This window comes from Anomaloglossus baeobatrachus, chromosome 3, assembly GCF_048569485.1.
Source record: "Anomaloglossus baeobatrachus isolate aAnoBae1 chromosome 3, aAnoBae1.hap1, whole genome shotgun sequence".
In the NCBI taxonomy this organism is placed as follows: domain Eukaryota; kingdom Metazoa; phylum Chordata; class Amphibia; order Anura; family Aromobatidae; genus Anomaloglossus; species Anomaloglossus baeobatrachus.
The window spans coordinates 44,350,100-44,375,189 of NC_134355.1; the positions used below are offsets into that span (position 1 = coordinate 44,350,100).

A 25,090-nucleotide genomic window follows, 5' to 3' on the forward strand; every position below is an offset into this window, starting at 1 on the left:
TTGGCCAGAGTTTGATAAGCGGAACCCCTGCCGATCAGCTGTTTTTGGTGCTGCCGCCAGCCTGTGACCGGAAATGCTCAGTTCCACAGCTGCGCAATCTTCCGATAGCGGCCAGGTACTGCACATCCGCCTCCTGTTGATATGAATGGGAGACGGATGTGGAGTACTTGACCGCGACCACTATCAGAAGACGGAGCATCTCCGGAACTGAGCATTTCTGGTCTCCTGCTGGCAGCACCGGGAACAGCTGATTAGCGGGAGTGCCGGGTGTCGGACTCTGGGTAATCAGACATTGATGACCTGTCCTCAGAATAGACCATCAATGTATAAGTAGTGGACAACCTCTTTAATCTTAGTGAAAAAGGCTTTCCATCACTCTGTGTGACGGAAGGCAGGACTCACCGGCTTACTGTAGGAGAAGTGACAACATTTAAACAGCTTTTTATTTGGAAATACTACATACAAATTAAAAACAAACTGTATATCCCTAAACTCAACATCTCCTTTAGTGTACATTACTTTCCCCAGAAATAAGACCTTAAAGAGGACCAACCACCAGGATTTTCCTATATAAACTAAAGCCAGTGCTATACTGGCGCCATCATGCTGATTCTATACATACCTTTAGTTGTGAGATCGGATGTATACTTTCTGAAATATAGGCAAGTAAAGTTTGTGAAATGCTCTGTTACTTGATTGATAGCAGCTACAGAATATCTAATAGGTGGGTCGGGTTTTGCTAGTTATTCCCACCCCTGTCTGCCTGCCTGTCCTTCCTCCCCCGTGTCTCTGTTACTACAGGGGGAGAAAGGACAGGCAGGCAGACAGGGGTGGGAATAACTAGCAAAACCCGACCCTGGTCTTATATATTCTATAGCTGCTATCAATCAAATAACAGTAAATTTTACAAACTTTACTTGCTTATATTTCAGAAAGTATACATCCAACCTCACAACTAAAGGTATGTATAGAATCAGCATGATAGCACCAGTATAGCACTGGCTTTAGTTTATATAGGAAAATCCTGGTGGTTGGTCCTCTTTAAAGGAAATCTGTCTGCAGGGTTTTGCTACCTTATCTGAGAGCAGCATGATGTAGGCAAAGAGATCCTGAATCCTATGATGTATCACGTAGTTTACTAGGTGCAGCAGTTCTGACTGCCCAGACCAGGCTCTATATGTACAATGTTTATAGACAATAAGCTGCTAATCACACAACGGGACTTGCCTGACTAGCTGACCTAGTCCGACAATGATAATCTCCTGAAACTAAAACAAACATCGCAGTTAAACAACAACATGGACCTTGATAAGACATTGCATCACTGAAATCTGTATTTTAACCCCTACAGCATGCTGTCTTCAGATTACATAGCAAAAATCCGCTGACAGGTTCCCTTTAAAGTAATTATCATATGAGGACAACCTTTGCCAATATGCTCGATTTGGGCATACAGATGCCATAGTACCAACTCCATGTCCCATTGTAGTTTTTCTTTTTAACAGACTCTAAAAATTGACAATGATCTGGCGGTTACATATCTCCACCCATGCCTGTATAATCACACCAATGCAGTAATTGTTCGTAAATGACTGATGGACAGAAGCTCCACTATAATTTCATGTCTGTGGTCACCTTCCACCAGTTTCCATTCCCCAATATCAATATAGGAAGAGTCTAGATATCACATGTAAAGCGATAGTAACAATAGAAGCCACTAATTGACATTATTTGTCAGACTTCAATGGAGGGAAAAGCAAATCCTAATTTGGGGCACAAAAGTATCTGGAAATTTCATGTTTTTCTGGCATTGGGGCGATTGTTGAATACCGGGGTAGTAGGAATTTTGGGCAGATTAATGGACGATCAGTGCATGTCATCACAGCAATGTCAGCATAATAAACAGATTTTTCTTACCTCTTGTATTTTTATATTTTCTTTGTCTATCGGACATTGAGGAATTTCATACAACTCTCTGTAAAGAGGGAATATGGAATATTTGTCAGCCATGATTGTATTTATACATGAAGGTTCCTACACATATACTGTATAACCCATCCTAATGAACCGGACAGATCAGGGATGCTCAGATATTTAGGTCCATACAACCCAAGCAAAATACAAGTAAGGTCTTGTTCAGACGGCCATGTTTTTCTCTGAATAAAACACCTATCCATTATAGTCTGTGGTTCCATTCACCCGTCTGTGTATTATTCCACCCGCGTGTCAGCAAAGTCACTGGCGGACACAGACAGAAAAAAGCCCTAGGGCGAGACCATTATATGGGCCCTTTCCTGTTCAGTAGTTCTGCTGTAACAGAAGCTCCTTGCTGCTTTGGGGGTGGGGTGACCCCCTTATTTCTTCATCCATAATACTAATACAATATGCAAACAGATTTATTTATTTGGAAGATCTAGATGGTATCCACCCAGTGTGCACAAGTCATAAGGCCGCGTTCACATGTTTTCTACAGCGTGTGATCATACCAACTTGAAGGGAAACTAAGCGAACCTCAGTATTACGCCAAACTCATGCATCCATTCATGGCCACCGGTAGGTGTGACTGTCAGCCGCATGGGGCAGGCGCTATGTGGGATCCCGGCCTAAAGTCTGCTGAACCAAAAAGGCTTCACTGATCTCAAGTGGGCCAAAATGACAGGTTCGAAGGTAGAGTTGGTATGAATCGAATCAAGTAGAGAGGTCAAGTCAGACATCTGTTGCCACCAGACAAGAGCGCTGAGAACCTCCTCCTATCTACTGGCATGGTTTGATTAGCCGGTCTGGTGTGCGATCACACTGCTATGAGGACTTTGTTCCAGACTGGCTAGTCAGCAGAAGAACTGCATATCCCATACAGTAGGAAGCCTTTGTCAGGGCTCCCATCCCATGGCCAGCCTGGCTTATGAATCGGATCCTGAGACTCGATTCACACCATTTCTTAAAAAATTAAATAGTTGAGCACCTCTTAGGAACATTAAAGTCCATTATACAGAGGCAAGTTTCTTTGACAGCAAATACCTCCACATTCTGAGCACAAAAAGGTATATGTCAACGCTGAACGTATGAAATCCGAATCACTCCATTGATTTATAGTCTATTCTTGAAATTTGAGGTTCATAGTTCATATTTTATTGAAATTGTTTAAGCCCACCTGTCCAAGACTGTATTAATTAGAACTGGATCTTGCCTTCCCTATAAAATTGAAGGCTGAGCTCCGGAGACGTGATTCTGATAAAGTGAGATCTCACCTAAGGAGCTTGTTTTATTTCTGGCTGATGGGCTCTCACAATATGATCAAAATGTGTGATGAAATCCTAAAAAATTGTCTGGCAGTAATGGAGCTCCAAGTTTGTATATTGAATGTGTACATACTGTATATTATACGAACTATAGGGTTTTACAAGCAGTATTATTGCAGTTTTTTTTTAATTCTGCAGCCAAAACCTGCTCTCTTAGCGTTTTGCAGCGTTTTTGTGCTTAATTGTTTCCACATTTTTTTTTTTTATGTGGATTACGTGTGCTTAAATTAAAGAGGTTGTCCATTATTTTAACATTGATACCCCATCCTTAGCATAGGTCACCAATGCCTGATCGGCCGGGGTCCAACACCTGGCACCCTGCTTTTCTCAGTACCGCTGCCATCAGAAGGCAGACGGAAATGCTCAGGTCCAGAGCTGGCCCATTTTCTCATAGCAGCCGTGGCCGGTTACTGCACATCCTCCTCCTATTGATTTGATTAGGAGGTGGATGTGCAGTACCCGGATGCTATCAGTTGACGAGGCAGCTCCAGAACTGAGCATTTCCAGCTGTCTGCTGCTCCCGCCATCGCTGAGAACAGCTGATCGCCGGGGGTGCCGGATGTTGGACCCCAGACGATCAGACATTGATGGCTTATCCTAAGGATAGTAATCTCAAATATGCCGGGACCTTAACTTAAATGTCTCTATCTGGGTTAAAAAGCTACATGTCTGGGCAGAAAGGATCCAGCTTTTATTATTATTATTTATTATTATAGCGCCATCAATTCCATGGAGCTTTACATGTGAAAAGGGGTCTACATAATAGGGAAAGTACAATAATCATAAACAATACAAGGCACAGACTGGTACAGGAGGAGAGAGGTCCCTGCCCATGAAGGCTCCCAGGCTACAAGGGATGGGTGAGGATACAGTAGGTGAGGGTAGAGCTGATTGTGCGGTGCTGTATCAGACTGAGGGTTACGGCAGGTTGTAGGCTTGTCGGAACAGGTGGGTCTTCAGGTTCCTTTTGAAGCTTGTCAAGGTAGGCGAGAGTCTGATGTGTTGTGGCAGAGCATTCCAGAGTATGGGGGAGGCACTGGAGAAATCTTGGATGCGATGGTGGGAAGTGGAGATGAGAGGGGAGCAGAGAAGGAGATCTTGTGAGGATCAAAGGTTATGTGCAGGTAAGTACCAGGAGACTAGGTCACAGGTGTAGGGAGGAGACAGGTTGTGGATGGCTTTGTATGTCATGGTTAGTGTTTTGAACTGGAGTCATTGGGCAATGGGAAGCCAGTGAAGGGATTGGCAGAGAGGAGAGGTCGGGGAGTAGCGGGGGGACAGGTGGATTAGCCGGGAAGCATAGTTTAGAATAGATTGTAGGGGTGTGAGACTGTTAGAAGGGAGGCCAGAAAGCACAAGGTTGCAATAATCCAGGCGGGAGATAATAAGGGCATGTACTAGGGTTTTTGCAGCCTCTTGGAAAAGGAATGTATGGATCCGGGAAATATTTTTGAGTTGGAGGTGGCAGGAGGTGAAGAGAGCTTGGGTGTGTGGCTTGAAAGAGAGATCAGAGTTTAGGATTACTCCCAGGCAGCGAGCACGTGGCACTGGGGAAAGTGAGCAGCCATTGACATTGATGGATGTCAGATGGGGGGGTTGAGTGAGGAGGAGAAAAGACAATGAATTCTGTTTTGTCCATGTTCAGTTTTAGGAATCGAGCAGAGAAAAAGGATGAAATAGCAGACAGACATTGTGGGATTCTGGTTAGTAGGGAGGTGATGTCAGGTCCAGAGAGGTAGATCTGCGTATCATCAGCGTAGAGATGATACTGAAAGCTGTGGGACTGTATGAGCTGTTCCAGGACAAAGGTGTAAATGGAGAACACCAGGGGTCCAAGAAATGCACATTGGGGGACACCGACAGATAGGGGGCGAGATGATAAAGGATGGTGGACACAGCCTGGTTATAGGGCAGAGGTCTCAGAAAGAAATGCACTCAAATATATCAAAAAGACTGACCGGCACATCCTACAGTTGTGAACAGGTGCTAGCTGAAAACACAATATAACTACAAAAATACATACAGCTGCACTCTAAAATGACAATACATGTAGGTTTTTATCCCAGATACAGGCATTTAAGTTAGGGGCCTGGTATATTGAGATCACCTTGTTGTTGGTTACTGGGCCCATGTCCATTGGCCAATACATAAGCTAAGTTTCTCTTTTCTCAAATATTCCTATAGCAGTAATGCAATGCCAGAGTTCCCTTATTCAATGTTAGCATTTTAGAGTGCAGCTGTATGTATTTTTGTAGTTATCCTAAGGATAGGCCATCAATGTAAAAGTAGTGTACAACCCTTTTAAGTATTGAGAATAGCAGAGCCTAACAATACAAATCTATACTAGTCAGAGTGTGGAGATCTGGACAATGCAATGGTGCTGATTAGTGATGAGCGAGCATGCTTGTAACTACTCGGTACTCGCACGAGTATCGCTGTACTCGGGCTCCTCGGCGGGGACCGAGTAATCTCGCGATACTCGTGCTGTACTCGTGGTCTTCATTTCTGCATGTTGGCGCTCTTTTGAGAGCCAGCCCTCATGCAGGGATTGGCTGGCAGACCACTGCAATGCCACAGCCCTGTTAGTTGTGGAATTGCAGTGATTGGCCGGCCTGCACAGCGTGACCGAGCCTTTATATCGGCCGGCGCGCTGTGCTCTGCCCACAGCTATCCAGACTGTCAGTGCAGGGAGAGTGTCGCTGATTCAGGGAAAGCTTTGCGGCCCTTTATAGCTTTTTCAGTTGCAGGGCTGCAAACAGTGTGACCAAAAGTCCTTCTCAGGACTATTCTAGTTGTATACAGGCAGGCAGGGTATAGCCAGGTCGGAGTACAGTAGCAGAGTCCTTCTCAGGACTATTGTTGCTATATACAGGCAGGGTATAGCCAGGTCTGAATACAGGCTAGTGACCAAAAGAGTCCTTGTCAGGACTATTGTACCAGTATACAGGCAGGCAGGCAGGCAGGGTAGTGGTGACCGTATACCAGCCTTCATCATATCTGGGGCTGGTGTACACAGTGTAAAACAGTCCAGATAGTGTCTGACTTGTCTGTAATTGTCGCTCCCCAAAAAAACCTGTTAGGTTCTTATTGCGTCCGTGCTTGGTTTTTAAAACCGCACGTGTGTGCCTGTTGGTGGCAGCGTACAGGTGCACTTGTGTGCAATTTCCACAAACTTTGATATAACGCACAAGTAGTGAATATACACGTCAGCAGTGCACAGCATTGCAAAATGCGCAAGGGCATTGGCAAGGAACAAGGAAGTGGACGTGATGGTGGTGCAGGCAGAGGCCGAGGTCGTGGGCAAGCTCTAATTTCGCCACAACAAAGGGCCACATCTAGTCGCTCGCACGTCCTGTCCCAAATTCTTGGGGACCGCAGCAGTACACCGCTCTTGAACCAAGACCAGTGTCAACAGGTTGTTAGTTGGATAGCAGATAATGCTTCCAGTCAGATTGGCACCACCACAAACACTCTGTCTTCCACACGGTCAAGTGTCAGTAGCCGTGATACTGCACCGCACATTTCTGAACCTGATCCTCCTTCCTACCACCAGGCTGAGTACACGTCCTCCTCGGACATTAATGATCCCACACTTGGACACTCGGAAGAGCTGTTCACGTTTCCATTCACACATTCTGGCCTCTCGCCAGCTCATATTGAAGTGGGTCATGAGGAGATCGTCTGTACAGATGGCCAAATATTTGAGCAGCCACGTTCTCACGAAGTTGGCAACGTGTCTCAACAAGTGGTGGACGATGATGAGACACAATTGTCAGCAAGTCAGGAGGAGGAGCAGGGTGCGGAAGAGGAAGACGACGTGGTGGATGATCCAGTAACTGACCCAACCTGGCAGGAGGATATGCAGAGCGAGGACAGCAGTGCACAGGGGGAGGGAGGCGTAGCATCACAACAGGCAGTAAGAAGCAGGGTGGTGGCCCCAGGCAGAAGTCAGGTAACCGTTCCCCGGAACAACACGACGACACAAGGTGCCTGTACAAATGTTAGGTCTTCCCGAGTCTGGCAGTTTTTTAAGTTGGATCCAGATGATTCAAAAAAGGCCATTTGCAACACCTGCCGTGCCAGCATCAGCAGGGGTACCAAAACTAGCAGCCTGACCACCACCAGCATGATCAGGCACATGTCAGCCAAGCACCCGACTTTGTGGGAAGTACAACAGAGTCGAGGAGCAGTGCTTGCTGATGTCACTGCTACGTCTTCGCTGGTTGTGCATGCGAGCCAATCCCCTGTCCATGCTGCCTGCGAACAAGCCTCCTCCACTCCTGCACCTGCAGTTGCCTACGCAGAAAGAACACCATCATCAAGCACGTCCTTGTCCCAGCGCAGCGTTCAGTTATCCATTCAGCAAACCTTTGAACGCAGGCGCAAATACACTGCCAACACCCCACATGCCACAGTTCTAAATGCTAACATTTCGCGACTGCTTGCGCTGGAAATGTTGCCTTTTAGGCTGGTGGAGACAGAAGCATTCCGTGACCTGATGGCGGCAGCTGTCCCACGTTACTCGGTCCCCAGCCGCCACTATTTCTCCCGGTGTGCCGTCCCCGCGTTGCATAACCACGTGTCACAAAACATCACACGTGCCCTGAACAACGCTGTTTCACCCAAGGTCCACCTAACCACAGACACGTGGACAAGTGCTTGTGGGCAAGGCCGCTACATCTCGTTGACGGCACACTGGGTTAATATTGTGGAAGCTGGGACCCAGTCTGAGCGAGGGACGGAACACGTCCTTCCCACACCAAGGTTTGCAGGCCCTACCTCAGTCAGTGTTTCACCCACACTCTACAGCTCCGGAATGTCATGCTCTTCAGCCTCCTCCTCCTCCTGCGCATCCTCATCCACTGTACCCTCCACACCAGTCACAAGCTGGAAGCACTGCAGCACTGCCTCGGCAAAGCGGCAACAGGCTGTGCTGAAGCTAATCTGCATAGGTGACAAACCCCACAATGCAGAAGAGCTGTGGACAGCTCTGAAACAGCAGGCAGATCACTGGCTCACACCTCTGAACCTAAAGCCAGGAAAGGTCGTGTGTGACAATGGCCGGAACCTGGTGGCGGCTTTGAGGCGAGGCCAGCTGACACATGTTCCATGCGTGGCCCATGTGCTCAACCTCGTGGTTCAGCGGTTTCTAAAGTCATACCCAGAGCTGTCTGATCTGCTGGTAAAAGTTCGCCGCCTGTCTGCACATTTTCGAAAGTCACCTACTGCTTCAGCCGGCCTTGCCGGCTTTCAGCGCCGTTTGCATCTTCCGGCTCACAGACTGGTGTGTGATGTCCCCACGCGTTGGAATTCAACTCTGCACATGTTGGTCAGGATATCTGAGCAGAAGAGGGCAGTTGTTGAGTACCTGCATCACCTAAGCCGTCGGGAAATGGGTCAAACTCCACACATAACACCTGAGGAGTGGAGATGGATGTCAGACCTATGTACCATCCTCCAAAACTTTGAGGACTCCACCAAGATGGTGAGTGGTGATGGCGCCATTATTAGCGTCACCATACCGCTACTCTGCCTTCTAAAACGGTCTCTGCTGAAAAACAAACATGATGCATTGCAGGCGGAGCGCGATGAGTTGCAGCAAGAAACAGTAGTGGGTGTGGGTGATAACGCACAGCCCAGCCTCGTCTCATCACAACGTGCAGTGGAGGACTATGACGAGGAGGAGGATGAAGACATGGAGCAACTCTCCGGCCAAATTGAGGATATGACATGCACACCAGTCATATCCTCGGTTCAGCGTGGCTGGCCAGAGGACAGGGTAGATGAGGAGGAGGAGGAGGAGGAGGAGGAGGACAGCATGTTCAGTCATCTTGTTGGTCAGGCTACTGAAGTCCTGGCTGTTAAGAGTCTGGCGCACATGGCTGACTTTATGGTAAGCTGCCTGTCTCGTGACCCTCGCGTTAAGAACATCTTGGCCGACAATCATTACTGGTTGGTAACACTGTTAGACCCACGCTACAAGGAGAACTTTTTGTCTCTTATTCCCGTGGAGGAGAGGTCAACCAAAATGCAGCAGTTCCGGAAGGCCATAGTCACGGAAGTAGGCAAAGCATTCCCCTCACAAAACGCTAGCGGCATAGGTCAGGAATCAGTGGACAACCGAGGCGTACAGCCGAGAGAGGCACAAGTCCAATCCGCCAGAGGTAGGGGAACAGTCTTTAAGATGTGGGACAGTTTTCTCAGCCCCTCACGTACCACAGCCCCTGAGGTGCGGGGTAGTGCCACAAGAAATCCTAAGTTTGCCCAGATGCTGAAGGAGTACCTTGCAGATCGAACAACTGTACTCCGACATTCCTCTGTGCCTTACAATTATTGGGTATCCAAGCTGGACACGTGGCATGAATTGGCTCTCTACGCCTTGGAAGTCCTGGCCTGCCCTGCTGCTAGCGTTTTGTCAGAGCGTGTTTTTAGTGCCGCAGGTGGAATCATTACAGATAAACGCACCCGCCTGTCAACTGAAAATGCTGACAGGCTGACTCTGATCAAGATGAACAAGGGTTGGATTGGGCCAGACTTCACCACACCACCAGCAAATGAGAGCGGAATTTAAAGTTTGCCATGTACCTCCACTCACCCATGGGTACACACTTCTGGACTTTGGATAATCGCTGGACTGCTCCTCCTTCTCCTCATGCGCCACCATGATGATGACCGTTACAAATTGCAATACTTAGGCCTTTGTTTCAGGTATACCCCCAGTGGTAAATTTTTTCGCCCATTCTTTGCAGAATGGACATTACAACGACAGGAGACCCGCTCCTTTGCAATGGGAACAATGTTTTGAGGCCCTCATGCACGTCTCTACCCAGGGACAACGTGGAGCCTCCCAATTTTTGGCTGCCCTGCCTAAGGGCTATACTATAATACACCCACTTCCTGACAATGGACACTTAATGTTTTGAGGCCCTCATGCACGTCTCTACCCAGGGACAATGTGGAGCCTCCCAATTTTTGGCTGCCCTGCCTAAGGGCTATACTATAATACACCCACTTCCTGACAATGGACACTTAATGTTTTGAGGCCCTCATGCACGTCTCTACCCAGGGACAACGTGGAGCCTCCCAATTTTTGGCTGCCCTGCCTAAGGGCTATACTATAATACACCCACTTCCTGACAATGGACACTTAATGTTTTGAGGCCCTCATGCACGTCTCTACCCAGGGACAACGTGGAGCCTCCCAATTTTTGGCTGCCCTGCCTAAGGGCTATACTATAATACACCCACTTCCTGACAATGGACACTTAATGTTTTGAGGCCCTCATGCACGTCTCTACCCAGGGACAACGTGGAGCCTCCCAATTTTTGGCTGCCCTGCCTAAGGGCTATACTATAATACACCCACTTCCTGACAATGGACACTTAATGTTTTGAGGCCCTCATGCACGTCTCTACCCAGGGACAACGTGGAGCCTCCCAATTTTTGGCTGCCCTGCCTAAGGGCTATACTATAATACACCCACTTCCTGACAATGGACACTTAATGTTTTGAGGCCCTCATGCACGTCTCTACCCAGGGACAACGTGGAGCCTCCCAATTTTTGGCTGCCCTGCCTAAGGGCTATACTATAATACACCCACTTCCTGACAATGGACACTTAATGTTTTGAGGCCCTCATGCACGTCTCTACCCAGGGACAACGTGGAGCCTCCCAATTTTTGGCTGCCCTGGCAAAGGGCTATACTAAAATAGACCCACTTCCTTACAATGGGCACTTCAGGTTTACAGGCCATCATGCACGTCTCTATCCAGGGACAATGTGGAGCCTCCCAATTTTTGGCTGCCCTGGCAAAGAGCTATACTAAAATAGACCCACTTCCTTACAATGGGCACTTCAGGTTTACAGGCCATCATGCACGTCTCTATCCAGGGACAATGTGGAGCCTCCCAATTTTTGGCTGCCCTGCCTAAGGGCTATACTACAATAGACCCACTTCCTTACAATGGGCACTTCAGGTTTACAGGCCATCATGCACGTCTCTATCCAGGGACAACGTGGAGCCTCCCAATTTTTGGCTGCCCTGGCAAAGGGCTATACTAAAATAGACCCACTTCCTTACAATGGGCACTTCAGGTTTACAGGCCATCATGCACGTCTCTATCCAGGGACAACGTGGAGCCTCCCAATTTTTGGCTGCCCTGGCAAAGGGCTATACTAAAATAGACCCACTTCCTTACAATGGGCACTTCAGGTTTACAGGCCATCATGCACGTCTCTATCCAGGGACAACGTGGAGCCTCCCAATTTTTGGCTGCCCTGGCAAAGGGCTATACTAAAATAGACCCACTTCCTTACAATGGGCACTTCAGGTTTACAGGCCATCATGCACGTCTCTATCCAGGGACAATGTGGAGCCTCCCAATTTTTGGCTGCCCTGCCTAAGGGCTATACTACAATAGACCCACTTCCTTACAATGGGCACTTCAGGTTTACAGGCCATCATGCACGTCTCTATCCAGGGACAACGTGGAGCCTCCCAATTTTTGGCTGCCCTGGCAAAGGGCTATACTAAAATAGACCCACTTCCTTACAATGGGCACTTCAGGTTTACAGGCCATCATGCACGTCTCTATCCAGGGACAATGTGGAGCCTCCCAATTTTTGGCTGCCCTGCCTAAGGGCTATACTAAAATAGACCCACTTCCTTACAATGGGCACTTCAGGTTTACAGGCCCTCATGCACGTCTGTATGCAGGGGCATTGGTGAACCTCACAATTTTGGACTGCCCTGGCAAAGGAAAATACTACAAAGACTCACTTCCTCAAAATGGGCACATTAGACTCAAGAGGCCTTCATGTACGTCTCTTCTCAGGGACATCGGAGTGCCACGCAATGTTTTCACGTAAAATCTTTCATGTATTAATCTCAAAAAGTAACATACACCAGCTCTATCTCACTATTGCGTATGTGCCCTTAACATTTCTGCCATGAAAAATCATTTTGGGGTCATTTTGGAAGGTTTTCTGGTGAGTCCGTAAAAATGGCGTGAAACGCGGACAAAATTGTTCACAGCTGTGACTTTTGAGTGATAAATGCTTCAAGGGGTCTTCCCCATGCTGTTGCCATGTCATTTGAGCACTCTTCTGAGACTTTTGTGACATTTTTAGGGTTTCTCCATGCTGCCGGGGGGTCATTTCACAAAAATACTCGGGTCTCCCATAGGATAACATTGGGCTCGTTGCTCGGCCCGAGTACACGAGTATCTTGGGAGGCTCGGCCCGAGCTTCGAGCACCCGAGCTTTTTAGTACTCGCTCATCACTAGTGCTGATAAGTGCTGTCCCCCAATATCTGGCCGAGTCTCCGGAGAGCATTATTATCATGATATACTGTAATATAAGCGGTTAGTGCAGCACATGCTACAGGCACTCACTTCAGGCTCTGTACACATTTCTCACAGAACCGGTGACCACATCCTGTTTGATGAGGATTGTGAAGAACCAGATGGCAGCTTGCACATTTGTACCGCTCCTGCAATGTTTCCACAAACACGTATTCCTGCTTCGGCTCAAAATCGAGTGACAGTCCCGTGCTGGAGTTCTGCCTGCCAAATTTTTCTGGATGCAAAGTAATGTCAGCGCAGTCCATGACGGAGCTGGAAGAAAGACAATAGAGAATGAAACATGGAGGAATATACCTGGAAGTGAATCAATAATTACAGGAAATTCACTGTGTTGTGTGGTGGGGTCTCAGAAGACAAGGGTCACCGAGATCGGGGGTCTCCACAGCTGCTCTGCACACTGCAGAGATACCGGGGTGCACTAAAGTTGCCTGCATCTGATATATAAAGCTGAGTGTATGTACAGTGAATTGCGAAAGTATTCGCCCCCCTTGAATTTTTCAACTTTTCCCCACATTTTAGGCTTCAAACATAAAGATAAAACTTTTACATTTTATGGTGAAGAATCAACAAGTGGACAAAATTGTGAAGTTGAATGAAATTTATTGCTTATTTTAAACTTTTTTAAAAATAATAAACTGAAAAGTGGGGCGTGCAATAATATTCATCCCCTTTACTTTCAGTGCAGCAAACTCACTCCAGAGGTTCATTGACGATCTCTGAATGATCCAATGTTGTCCTAAATGACTGATGATGATAAATATAAGCCCGTGTGTGTAATGAAGTCTCCGTATAAATGCACCTGCTCTGTGATAGTCTCAGTGTTCTGTTTAAAGCACAGAGAGCATCATGAAGACCAAGGAACACAACAGGCAGGTCCGTGATACTGTTGTGGAGAAGTTTAAAGCCGGATTTGGTTACAAAAAGAAATGTGGGAAAAGGTTGAAAAATTCAAGGGAGACGAATACTTTCACAAGGCACGAACAGGAGCATTATACAAGGGTGTGTCCAGCTCACCTGTTTGTTTTAGGAGACCAACCATATCACCATGCAGGGATCAATTTGGAGTCAGCCCGCTCCCTTAGTAAGTAGTAGACTTTTTAATGGTTTTTCAATAAAGGACTTTTATTTTTAATCAAATGCACCGTGCTGGATCGACTTCTTTGATTCTTTGAATTTCACAAGGCACTGTATGTATATGTGTGTCTGTATGTGTATATATGTGTTTATGTCTGCTAAAGGAATCCGCACTGTCACATTTACAATCATGAAATTTTGCGCAGACTCCATATTTGACTCAGGGAACATCAGCGACTATGTTTTGAGGGGAAAATGTAACCCCGCACTTTACAGTTATTCACCAAAAAACCTGGTTACATTAAAGTCAGTGGAGCTGGGAGCTACAGGTCATTAATAGGAACTGTGATTGGTTGCTATAGGCAACGAAGGACATTGTTAGTACAAGAAGCTTATGTGTGAGGTAATGTGATGCCCGTGGATAGAGAGACAAACAGAGAGAGACAGACAGGGAGACAGAGAGAAATAGAGTCAGAGACAGACAGGGAAAGTGAGACAAAGACAGAGAGAGCTGGATAGAGAAACAGAGAGAAATGGAGAGGGAGAGACAGAGAGAGAGACAGAGAGAGTGACACGGAGAGAGACAGAGAAAGACAGGTGAAGAGACAGACAGAGAGAGAGAAACAGAGAGAGAGGCAGACAGAGATAGGCAGACGGGGAGCAGCAGACATGGGAAGAGACAAAGAGAGAGAGAGATAGAGAGAGACAGACAGAGATAGAAAGACGGATAGAGAGAGAAACAAAGATAGACAGAGAGAAAGAAAAAACCAGAGACTGATAGAGAGAGAAACCGAGATAGATAAAGAGACAGACAGCGGAAGAGAAACAGACAGAGAGAAATAGAGATAGGCAGACAGAGAGGGAGAGTAATAGAGTGCGAGACAGGGAGAGTGGGAGACAGACACTTAGTTGCTATCCAGCGCAACGCCGGGTACTACAGCTAGTAATAAAATAAAGTCACAATACTCACCAAAATGGCTCAAACTAATAAAAATGATGCTACGGCTACATTGCTATACCCATTTTTTTCCACAGATACAACAAGTACATATTGTATAAACTCTATTGTCTGAACGAAGCTTCACCTTCACGGCTTCCCCGCTCTGGGGGATACCCAATATTGGGTGTCCACTACTTTTGGCTCTAAAATCAGCACATCGGCCAATTCCAGACATGGCTACTCAAAAAATCACTACAGCCAATAGTTTCTTGAAGGGGCATTTCTGGTTATTGTCTTGAGAATAGAGTTGAGCGGATCGGTTATAATCCGGGTCCGGCAGATCATTGTTGGGTTGACTGAGAAGTCCGAGATCCGATCCGGAATCCGGCCAATATATGTCTATGAGGAGCGGGAGAGAGGGAAAGAGGGAGAGAAAAAGAGAGAGAGTCCGGGTTGGACTCGGATCAGCCACTCAAACCGCGCGGATCCGGATTTTTTCGGTTCGGGTCCGCTCAACACTACTTGAGAATCAAGAAGTTCATATGAGCGGGGATCAGAGAAGCACCAGAATGGGACCTGCAGTGAAGGTATCAATTTTTTTTTTATACGAATTCAGTCATTTTTTTTAATAATTTTCATCGGCTGATCAACAATGGTACTGAGTTGTGGGGAAAAGACTGCAAATTATGAATTGTTAAAAATAAAAAAGCAAGTGCTGTGCCTTTAAATAGTAACTAAACTTTAATTTTTTAATAATAATTTTTTTTTGCAGCATGTAAAGTTATGAAACGTTAAAAAAAAGCTTTATTAAGGAATTTATCTATTCCTGTAAAAAAAAATAAATAAATATATAAATAAATAATTGCATTTAAGTGGCTTCCAAACCCTGGCGTTTTTTCCAAGTCTATTTCCATTGCTAGCAGAATGTACTCATTTGGAGTACAGATGATGGCAGTGATGGGTCAGTACGTGTCTGCTCCTCTGAGTGTTGTGCTCATCAGAACAATCTCCTGCAGCAGCTTCCCCCCAGAGTTGCAGAGAAGCAGGTGCTGAGCTGACCAATCACTGCCATCATCTGTACTCCAAATTTGTATGCTCTAATATTAATGCTTTTGGGAAAAGAAGGAGTTTGGGGGATCAGAAGTCACTTCCATGTATTTTATTAACAGGAGTGAAGATAAATCCTCTAATAAACTTATTTTTAAGTTTTATATCTTTCCATGCTGGCCAAAATTATAATAAATATACTGCTCAAAAAAATAAAGGGAACACTTAAACAAGGATTTTGTATTTTGGTGTTCCCTTTATTTTTCTGAGCAGTATATATAAAAGTTTAGTTACTCTTTAAATGCTTATGGAGTGCTTGGAAGAGGTTGTCCTCTTTTCGAAAACTTTTCTCTATATGCACAGTTTGTTTTTAAGAAAAACTGTGCTTTACTCACCCTCCCCGGGTCCAGCAGTTAGTTGCTGCCTAGATCTCAATTGTTTGGCTGCAGTGGTGACGTCATGTGGACATCACTGCAGCCAATCACTGGGCTGAGCTCTGTGAATGGCTTTAGTGATGTCAGCCCCCCAAAAAATGGAGACTGAGGCAGTGAAGGACCCTGGGAGTAGAAGTAAAGCACAGCTGTTTTTTTTTATATAATGAACTGTGCATATAGGGGACAATTTTCTAAAAGGGGAAACTAATGAAAAACTATATACAGCAACTAGAACAGGGTGGAGAAGTGGGGGGGCGATAGGAGGCAGTGAAATTAATAATGTCCATCCAACATATGTTTATTTTGGGGTCAATGGTCATTCCTGAGAAGTGATCTCAGAACAGGAATTATCAACTTATTATAAGACTGTGAGAAATGTCAGCAAAATTTCCACCAACTAAATGACATCTTTTCTGCTGAGATACAATGTGCCAGACATGAGAAAACTAGTGGAGAAGCAAAATGCAAATTAGGATGGAAGTGCACTGGGGGCGTGTCACTGCACAGGGAAGAAGCAGTGTAAGTGCAGTGACACGCCCCCAGCGCACTTCCACCCTGATTTACAAATGGCTTCTATGCTAGATTGGATCCCTACAAAAAAAAAGTATAACTTATATTGGTGGATGAGTGTTTTTACAGGCATGCCATTACTACATATGTAAAGGCATACCCATAACTTCCCTTTAAGTGCTGAAAACTAAAACCTCTACAAGAAACATCACTGTATGTGTATGAAATCGGACATATGTGCTGGTACATTATGGCCCCAAAGACTTTTTGAAGGATACGAGAGACATTCTTTTATTTTTATCAGATTTTTTGGCTATTTATATGTGTCTGTAGCGCCAGCATCCCTGTAGCTTAGAGGCACTATGTATTTAAGGCACCCTCCTATTAGGGGAGGTGCCTGCACAACGCCCTTAGTTAGTTAGTATACCTGTCTGCTGCTAGCTAGTTGTCAGGTTTAGTGCTCCTGACCCTTTATCGCTGTGTCCGTTACCCTGAACCTGCCTTCCCATACCTATCTGTCTCTGCCATGCCCACCATATCTGTCCGTATCCGCCTGCCTGTTTGCCACAGCCATCTTGACTGTACCTGTTGATACCCGTGCCCGTACCTGTTCTGGCGGGTCAGCTGCCAAAGTCCCGGTCACTACCCAATGCCCCTCCCACTAAAGGGTAAGCCTGGGCCCCCCTGTTTTCCAATGGGTACATTAACTCTGCCCCTACACCGGCCATGAGCGTTACAGTGTTACAGTGCCACCGTTTCTTTGAAGGGGAGCTTTCATCAGAAAATGACCTATTGCTTAATTCAGGTTTTTGTGTTACATGTATTTTTAAAATAAATGTTGCTAATTTTTTTTCTCCTTCCCAGGATCTTTATTAGAAAAAAAAAAAAAATAGTATTTTTTATTTTTATGCACATGGTGATTTTATATATATATATATATATATATATATATATATAAATCATTGCCAAAAATATAAAAACAAAAATACTTTCAGCAGAAAAACCTGGTTTTAGAAATTGGACATTTCCCTCCCTTTAATGGCCTTATGAAGTTATATTCAAATTAGCCTAGACATCTGGGGTACATAGATGAACTCCAACTATGGATACGCCCCCAATGCACTTCCAGGTTAATTTGCATGTGGCTTTATAGCTCGATTTCGACATAATATCACTGGAAGCAGTAGCATCGTCGGCAGGGTCGGTCTGTGACCGCTCTGAGCCAGCTGATATCGGTGCTGGATAGAACAGGCAGGTAGTAAGCAACTTATTCTCACGAGTCCATTTTTAATACACAAAATGTATTGGACAGCCCCTTTAACTCCAGTAATGTAAGATTTGAGTTCTCAATAGAATGCTGTTGAAGTAATTCTTACTCTTATTAAAAGTTTCTGGGATTTATTCTACGGCGCCAATGAGAATTAAAGAAATACACAAGCATGTGATTTCCAGAGGTCTCCAAATGATTGTAATGAGAATTAGAGCTTTTATAGTCCTCAGAAATATAAGTGTACCATGCATATATTTAGGTGTTCCTTACAGAATAGAAAATAGTAGAATACATAACTGCAATAATAAGTAAAGACACTCCCAGCATCCACTCAGCTAAGCCACATGCCCTCAATTAGACTTTGTTCCAAAAGTGAAATCCCACACCCTAAGAACCTGAAGACATTAACTCCTTACTTACTTTAACAAACCCGAATGCCAATGTGACAGTAGTGTGAAACCAAATGGAGAATGTTGCCACCTCCGTATTAACGCAGACAGCCCAGAAATAGGAAACTATTATAAACTTACTCTGATGTGTCACTGAATCAGCTTCCTGTTGACATATGAGGCCGTTTCATTGCAGAGCTTTGTGGTTGAAAAGTAGAAAAGTGCAAAAATAAGCTGTGGAAAGATAAGATTCATAAAATATCACAAAATCTTTTACACTGCCCAATATGAAAAAGTCATCATTTTTTTTCCTAATATGTAGGGAAATATCCCAGGCTCATAAATCACTGTAAACACAGGTATACCTTCTGTTATGGTGTTTAGAATATAAGGTGGCCATACTGACTATTTCACATAATTATAAATAATAATAATAATAATTATTAATATAATTAAAGCACAATTAATTCCAGGGTGCTGTACAGACTGGAATATTTCTCAAAAACGGAGAGAGGCCGTACACAGATGTGGGCATGTAATGAACTGGTTCTTATTCTTCTCTTCATATAATTATTGCATTTGCTTACAGTCACCACTAGGAGGAGCTGACTACATTCTGACTTCTACACCTCCCAGAGAGCTCCCTCTAGTGGTGGCTTCAGGCATAAAAAAAATGTATAAATTAAAAGTGTATTCTCATGTAATAATTTATGGAATACTGCTAAATAAATACATGTTCGTATTTTGGTGGGATAATCTTGCAAACCAGAGCACAAAAATATATTGAAGTTATTCTCTGTCCTGTGGCTAGCACATGGCTTTCTGATTGCTGGGGGTTCGACTGAGGGGACACTCCAGATTTTGAGAGTTTGACTCGGAAAACCCCTTTCTAAATGGAGCAGAGGTCTAGCATGGACATCTCTGATCCATTTGTTTTCTGTGAGACCGTGAGAGATAGAGGACAATTACTCAACCTACTCTGCCAAGTCCTGTACTCGGGACTAGTGAGGGTCTAAGTGGTCAGACCCCAGCAAACTGTAAGTTATCCCTTATCTTATGGATAGGGGCTAACTTTCATGCCTGGTACAACCCTTTTAATTTATTAAGTATGTAACCCAACCTTCCTAACCTTCATCCTCAGGATAAATGGGGGGTCACAAAGATTGATCATAGAGTAGTAGCATGTCCTAGCGAAGTGCCATGCCTTTACTATATGGAAATAGAAGAGAAGCTGAGGAATCAGAGCTCTGAGGTGTACGATTTCCATAAATAGTCCTCAATATTGTCGTGCGGTGTTCTGCGTTGTACTAACTGGGTATCAGGGCGGCGTCAGACTCTGTTCACACTGCAGAGTCTGACAAACTGCCTGGGATTCTTAATTGCACAACCTGTCATGGGTGTCGGCTGGTTCTAGCTTCACTGCTCTGCAGTACAGCGGGAGTTAATTTCTGCTGGCCTGGGATCAGCTCCTGGGAGCTCAGGCTGCTGATCACCATCTCCAGCCTCTATAAGGTTCTGGATTCTGGTGCTGAGTGCCGGATATAGCTCTTTGCTTCCTGGTTCCTGTTGTTATCCAGTTGTATGGTGATCTACAAGTTGAGGTTCTACATGGTGTGTGAGTCCTCCAATTGTGCTTTTATTTCCTATCCCTTTTGCATTACTCCCCAGTTCACATACTTTCCCCCCTTTGTGCTTGAGTGCAGTGTGCACGGGTTTTCGGTTACCCTTGTCTGTGACTATTTGTGGGGTTTTGATAACTGGGTTTCCGGCCTGCTCCCTGGGTGGGAGGCAGCAGTATCAGTGCTTAAACAGGAGATAGGACCATGCACGCACCGGCACCTTTGGACTCCACGGACTTCCACTTTACACACAGCCTTTCATCCCCACGGAATCACCACTGCATCTTGCAAATTCAGGTATTTAACAGGAACTTTCACCATTTGAATGGCATATACAATACAGCAGTTAACTATGATATTTTTATAGAATTCTACAAGGGGGCTGTTGATACAGGGCTCACGTACCCTTAGGGGACCCTGACAGTGGAATAAGGTTGGTAGCATTCCCCATTATCTCTACATGTTCACTGCCAGAACATAGCTTAAGGGTATATTGATGCGCATTCTTTGTATATTATAGTTCCAAGGATTTGGAGTCTTGCACCTATACTGCTTAATTTTGAGCTTGACACATATTATGGTGAGAGATAAAGGCCATGTATCTCATTCCCTCCACCCTTTTTCCCCTTTGTACTGATATATTCTGTTTCTTTGTATTCAAAGTAACTTGGTGGGTTCTACACCACAACAATTTATTTCACATGAGGCTCATGGGTGATTCATCCCTTAACTAATAGTAAAGGTAATATAATGCATATATCTCTATATGTCACTCTATTATGGAGTCAAAATTACTAGATTCTCCACTTGATTGACATTCTAATCTAACTTTTGCTGCTTTCCCTGTATTCTATGCCATTCAGTGGACCATCTGCCACAGCACTCTAATGAACATTGTGTCTTCAAGAGGTATACCATATAGATAATAGTAAAGGTAATTGGATTGAAATTTTTAGTCTATACCCCCTGTTCTACATTCTATCTACCGGTCCTCTTTCTATGTGTGTATATATATGAAGAATATATGTAATTTTCTTAGACGACTCTGTTTTTACTTCAGGTTGATTACTAAGGTCCATTGGCCAACACATGTGAACTCAATTTCACCAGTCTAGCCTTATATAGGTTTCTTGTGGTATGTACTCTTTTACATTGTAATAAATTTGCACTTGGGTCTTGTAAACATTAGGGTCTCTCAACCTCTGGACAATTGTTTGTTCACACCATAACGTGTATTGAGGTTTATTTTCTTTGATTTGTTCCTTAAGAAACACTTGCCCAAAAAAATTTTTTGTTTCATGCACCATGTTAAATTGAATGTACATGTATGTGAGAATAACATTATGTATTCACTAGGATATATATTTTCTTTTACTCTTTCAGAACATTTATTTGATAAAGGCCAGAATTGTATGGCCGAAACGTCATATTATAAACCTTTGCATGAATAAAATTGGAATCAAAAGCATCAACATTCTCCACTTTTTCTTGTCTTATGAGTGCCCGAGCTGACTTTTCCTATATATTTGACTTTTTTCTCGGAGGCACCTAACCTATTTGTGAGCCAGATTCTACTCTATATACATGTTGGAGGCTCGAACCTGGCTACCATCAAGTCTACCTTCGTGATAATAGACAGCGCAGGGGCCCCACTCTTAGAGTCAGACTAGGAGCCCCTATTCCATTTGTACACAACCATGACAAATATAGATAAATAAAATATTTAGAAATTCCACCAGACTAAACATCAGGGACTCAACATTTGTTTTCTGTAGATTTTGAGGACATTTTCTTTAATTTTAAATATTTTTAGTCTGAGCTGGGAAGTTTTTGTGATCTGTGTGATCTGACATTAATGAAGTTACAGCCGTGTATGTGATCCATGTCATTGTCATAACTAACTTAATTAAAGTGACATATTAGTCAGCGACAAATAATTGTGTTGAACATGACACTCATGGAGAAAACAAAAATCACTTTCAGTACAGTACTTACTGTATTAACAGTGTTAGCATCTCACATTTATTAGGGGAAAGCAGACTCAACAACCACATATAAGAGCCCTGAGCCAGACCCTGGTGGGTGTGTTATCCACAGTGATGTCATTGGTGTGACTGACCAACTGTGCCCAGATGACATCATCAGTAAGGAGGATGCATAAGCTAAAGGGCAAAGTAAGAAATTATGGTATGTGGAGGCAGACAATAGGTAATAATTATTCATCACTAATGCAAGCGTCACTCTGCAATGTACGTGTGGGGTCAACTAACGAAAAGAACAAAAAAATATGAGGTCAGCAGTGATCTGTTCTGGCGGCCATGGACTACTGATGAGGCTACAGGACCAGGGTCCTGGGAATCTTTATGCTCAACTGTAATAATTACAATTCAATCTTCAAATCTTGTAAGGAGGATATACAGGTATTACTACTTAAGAGGGCTTTACAGGCAGTGACATCGCTAGCGATGTCGCCCGTGAAAGCACTCGCCCCCGTTGTTTGTGCGTCACGGGAAAATCGCTGCCCGTGGCGCACAATATCGTTAGTCCCCATCACACGGATTTATCTGCATAGCGACGTCGCTGTGGCCAGCGAACCGCCTCCTTTCTAAGGGGGCGGTTCGTGCAGCGTCACGGCGACGTCACACGGCAGCCGTCCAATAGAAGTGGAGGGGCGAAGAACAGCCGAAAGAAAGTGACGCCCACCTCGTTGCCGGAGGATGCAGGTACGGTGTTGTTCATCATTCCCGGGGTGTCACACGTTGCGATGTGTGCTGCGCCTCAGGAACGACGAACAACCTGCGTCCTGCAACAGCAACGATATTTGAGATTAGAACGATGTGTCAACGATAAACGAAAAGGTGAGTATTTTTAATCGTTAGCGGTCGTTCGTACGTGTCAAACGCAACAACGTTACTAACGAAGCCGGATGTGCATCACAAATTCCGTGACCCCAACGACATCTCGTTAGCGATGTCGTTGCGTGTAATGGGGCCTTTAGACAAAATTTGTGTAATGAGACTGAAATCCATGCCATTTTAAAGGGGCTGTCAGTACTTGAAAAAAAAAACTGTCTGCTTCCTTCTTAAAAGAGCACCCATATCGCTTTCCTATGACTTGTCCATGACTACGGACACATCTGTAACAAAAAGGAGACAGTTGCACTCTGTAGTGCTTAGATATGTGTAACAATGAATATAGGAATATGGACATGTATTACTACTATGAAAACACATAAAAATTGAGAATACATAGCACACTAAAATGGCCAGTTTTATGTGAGCCCAACAGCCAGCGGCAAGGCGACCTCATTTTTGTTGGGTCATTATCACACTAATGCCTCCCTTTGGGTTAAAAAAACCCTACATTTTATGGGCGGACAGGAACCTGCAAATGGAGAATTAAAATCGCTTGAGGCTGATGAGCAGGAGTGCTCAATCAGAAGGCATGACCCTGTAATCTAAGAAAAAGACTGATGGCACATCCTACCTTTCTAATGTGAACAGGTGCAAACTGTTTACATTAGAAAGATAGGGACTCAACAAAAAGAAGGCGCCTTGCCATTGGCAGTTGGGCTCACATAAAATCTGGCCAATTTTGTGTGCTAAGTATCCCAGTTTTTACATGTTTTCCATAGCTGTAATATATGTCTAGATTCCCATATTCATTGTTTTACATGTCTTAGCACTAGAGTGCAACGGTCTCCTTTTTGTTACTATGTTTCATATTCAGTCTGCACTTGTTCACATTTGAAAGGTAGGATGTGCCATCAGTCTTTTTCTTAGATTACAGCGTTATTCCTTCTGATTGAGCACTCCTGCTCTTCAGCCTCAGGCGATTTTAATTTTCCATTTTCATAAAATGTAGATTTTTTTAATCCAAAGAGTGGCATTAGTTTGATAGTGGCCCAACAAAAATGAGGTCGCCTTGCCGCTGGCTGTTGGGCTCACGTAATACTGGCCAATTTTGTGTGCTAAGTATCTCAATTTTTACATGTTTTTCACAGCAGTAATCCATGTCTATATTCCCATATTCATTGTTCCACACATGTTAGCACTGCAGAGTGCAACTGTCTCCTTTGTCTTACAGATGTGTCCTTAGTCATGGACAAGGAGGAACTGTCTCCTTTTTGATACTATGTTTCATATTCAGTTTGCACTTGTTCTCATTAGAAATATAGGATGTGCCATCAGTCTTTTTCTTAAATGATAAGGACATATCTGCAAAGGTTGGCAATATGGGATCTGGAATTTGAAAGTCTCTAAAAATAAACTGGACATTTTATATGGATTTTTCTTTGTTACTGGAATTTTGTTTTCATATACAAGTTTGCTCTCAGTCTTATACAGTAGATCTGTGCTATGTTTGTTGGGGTTTGGGAAGGTGGGCTGGCTCTATGACTGCTTTTTGGAGGGGGGGAAGCTAGAGAGCTGCTATGTATGAGCAACTTCCACCTTGGTGGACCCATACTTGGTGAACTTTCCATACCTTAGATGTTGGCATTTGTCTATGTAAGTTAAATAACACAGGCCTACAGAAAAAAAAATCAGGTGGCAAGATTTTTGTAGATGGATTTAGTGTATTTTGAGGGTCCTGAATTCAAAGATCCCATTAATTTTGCTGGATTGGTTCTAGTGTTTGAGATAATGGACATCCATGAAAATAATGCATTTGCCCAATGCGACTTGTGTGTGATAACAAATGAAAAAGCTGTTGGTCTGTCTTTTCACTCTTTAATAGTTTTTTTGGTAATGAAATATCCCATCTAATTATTTTTTATTTCAATTTGTAGGCCTATAACGCTATAAAAGTGTCTTTTTGAAGCCAGAATTATACTGTGACCCTTTTCTTTTATCCTAACTCTTCCTAACTAACACTTTCCAAATATACTTCTGTCATCTACTCTGCTCCTATAAGTGTATCTCTAAAAGGGGTGTAAACACCTTTATTGCTGTTTTAGCTCTTATCCTTCCTTTACAGACCAGAATCAGACCAACTGAGCAGATGACGTCATTGATGGATCAAAGTTAAAACAAAAGTAAAGGTATTTATGCATCTCTTAAGGCCCAGTCACACACAACGACTTACCAGCGATCCCGACAACGATACGACTTGATAAGGATCGCTAGTAAGTCGCTGGGAGGTC

At 44.3% G+C, this 25,090-nt stretch overlaps 1 protein-coding gene across 3 annotated transcripts in view; it reads right to left on the minus strand.

Annotated features, from left to right (window-relative positions):
* The window catches only part of TRAF5 (TNF receptor associated factor 5), a 62,474-nt gene that overhangs the window by 22,428 nt on the left and 14,956 nt on the right, over nt 1-25,090 (minus strand). For 2 of the 3 annotated variants that reach the window (XM_075337998.1, XM_075337997.1), the window contains 3 exons: nt 18,470-18,562; nt 12,695-12,916; nt 1,918-1,975 (listed from right to left, as the gene is read on the minus strand). In XM_075337998.1, coding sequence (XP_075194113.1) covers nt 1,918-1,975; nt 12,695-12,909 — 273 coding nt within the window. In that variant the 5' untranslated portion in view covers nt 12,910-12,916; nt 18,470-18,562. The remainder of the gene's footprint in view (nt 1-1,917; nt 1,976-12,694; nt 12,917-18,469; nt 18,563-25,090) is intronic. The other variant, XM_075337999.1, reaches the window with a different exon arrangement.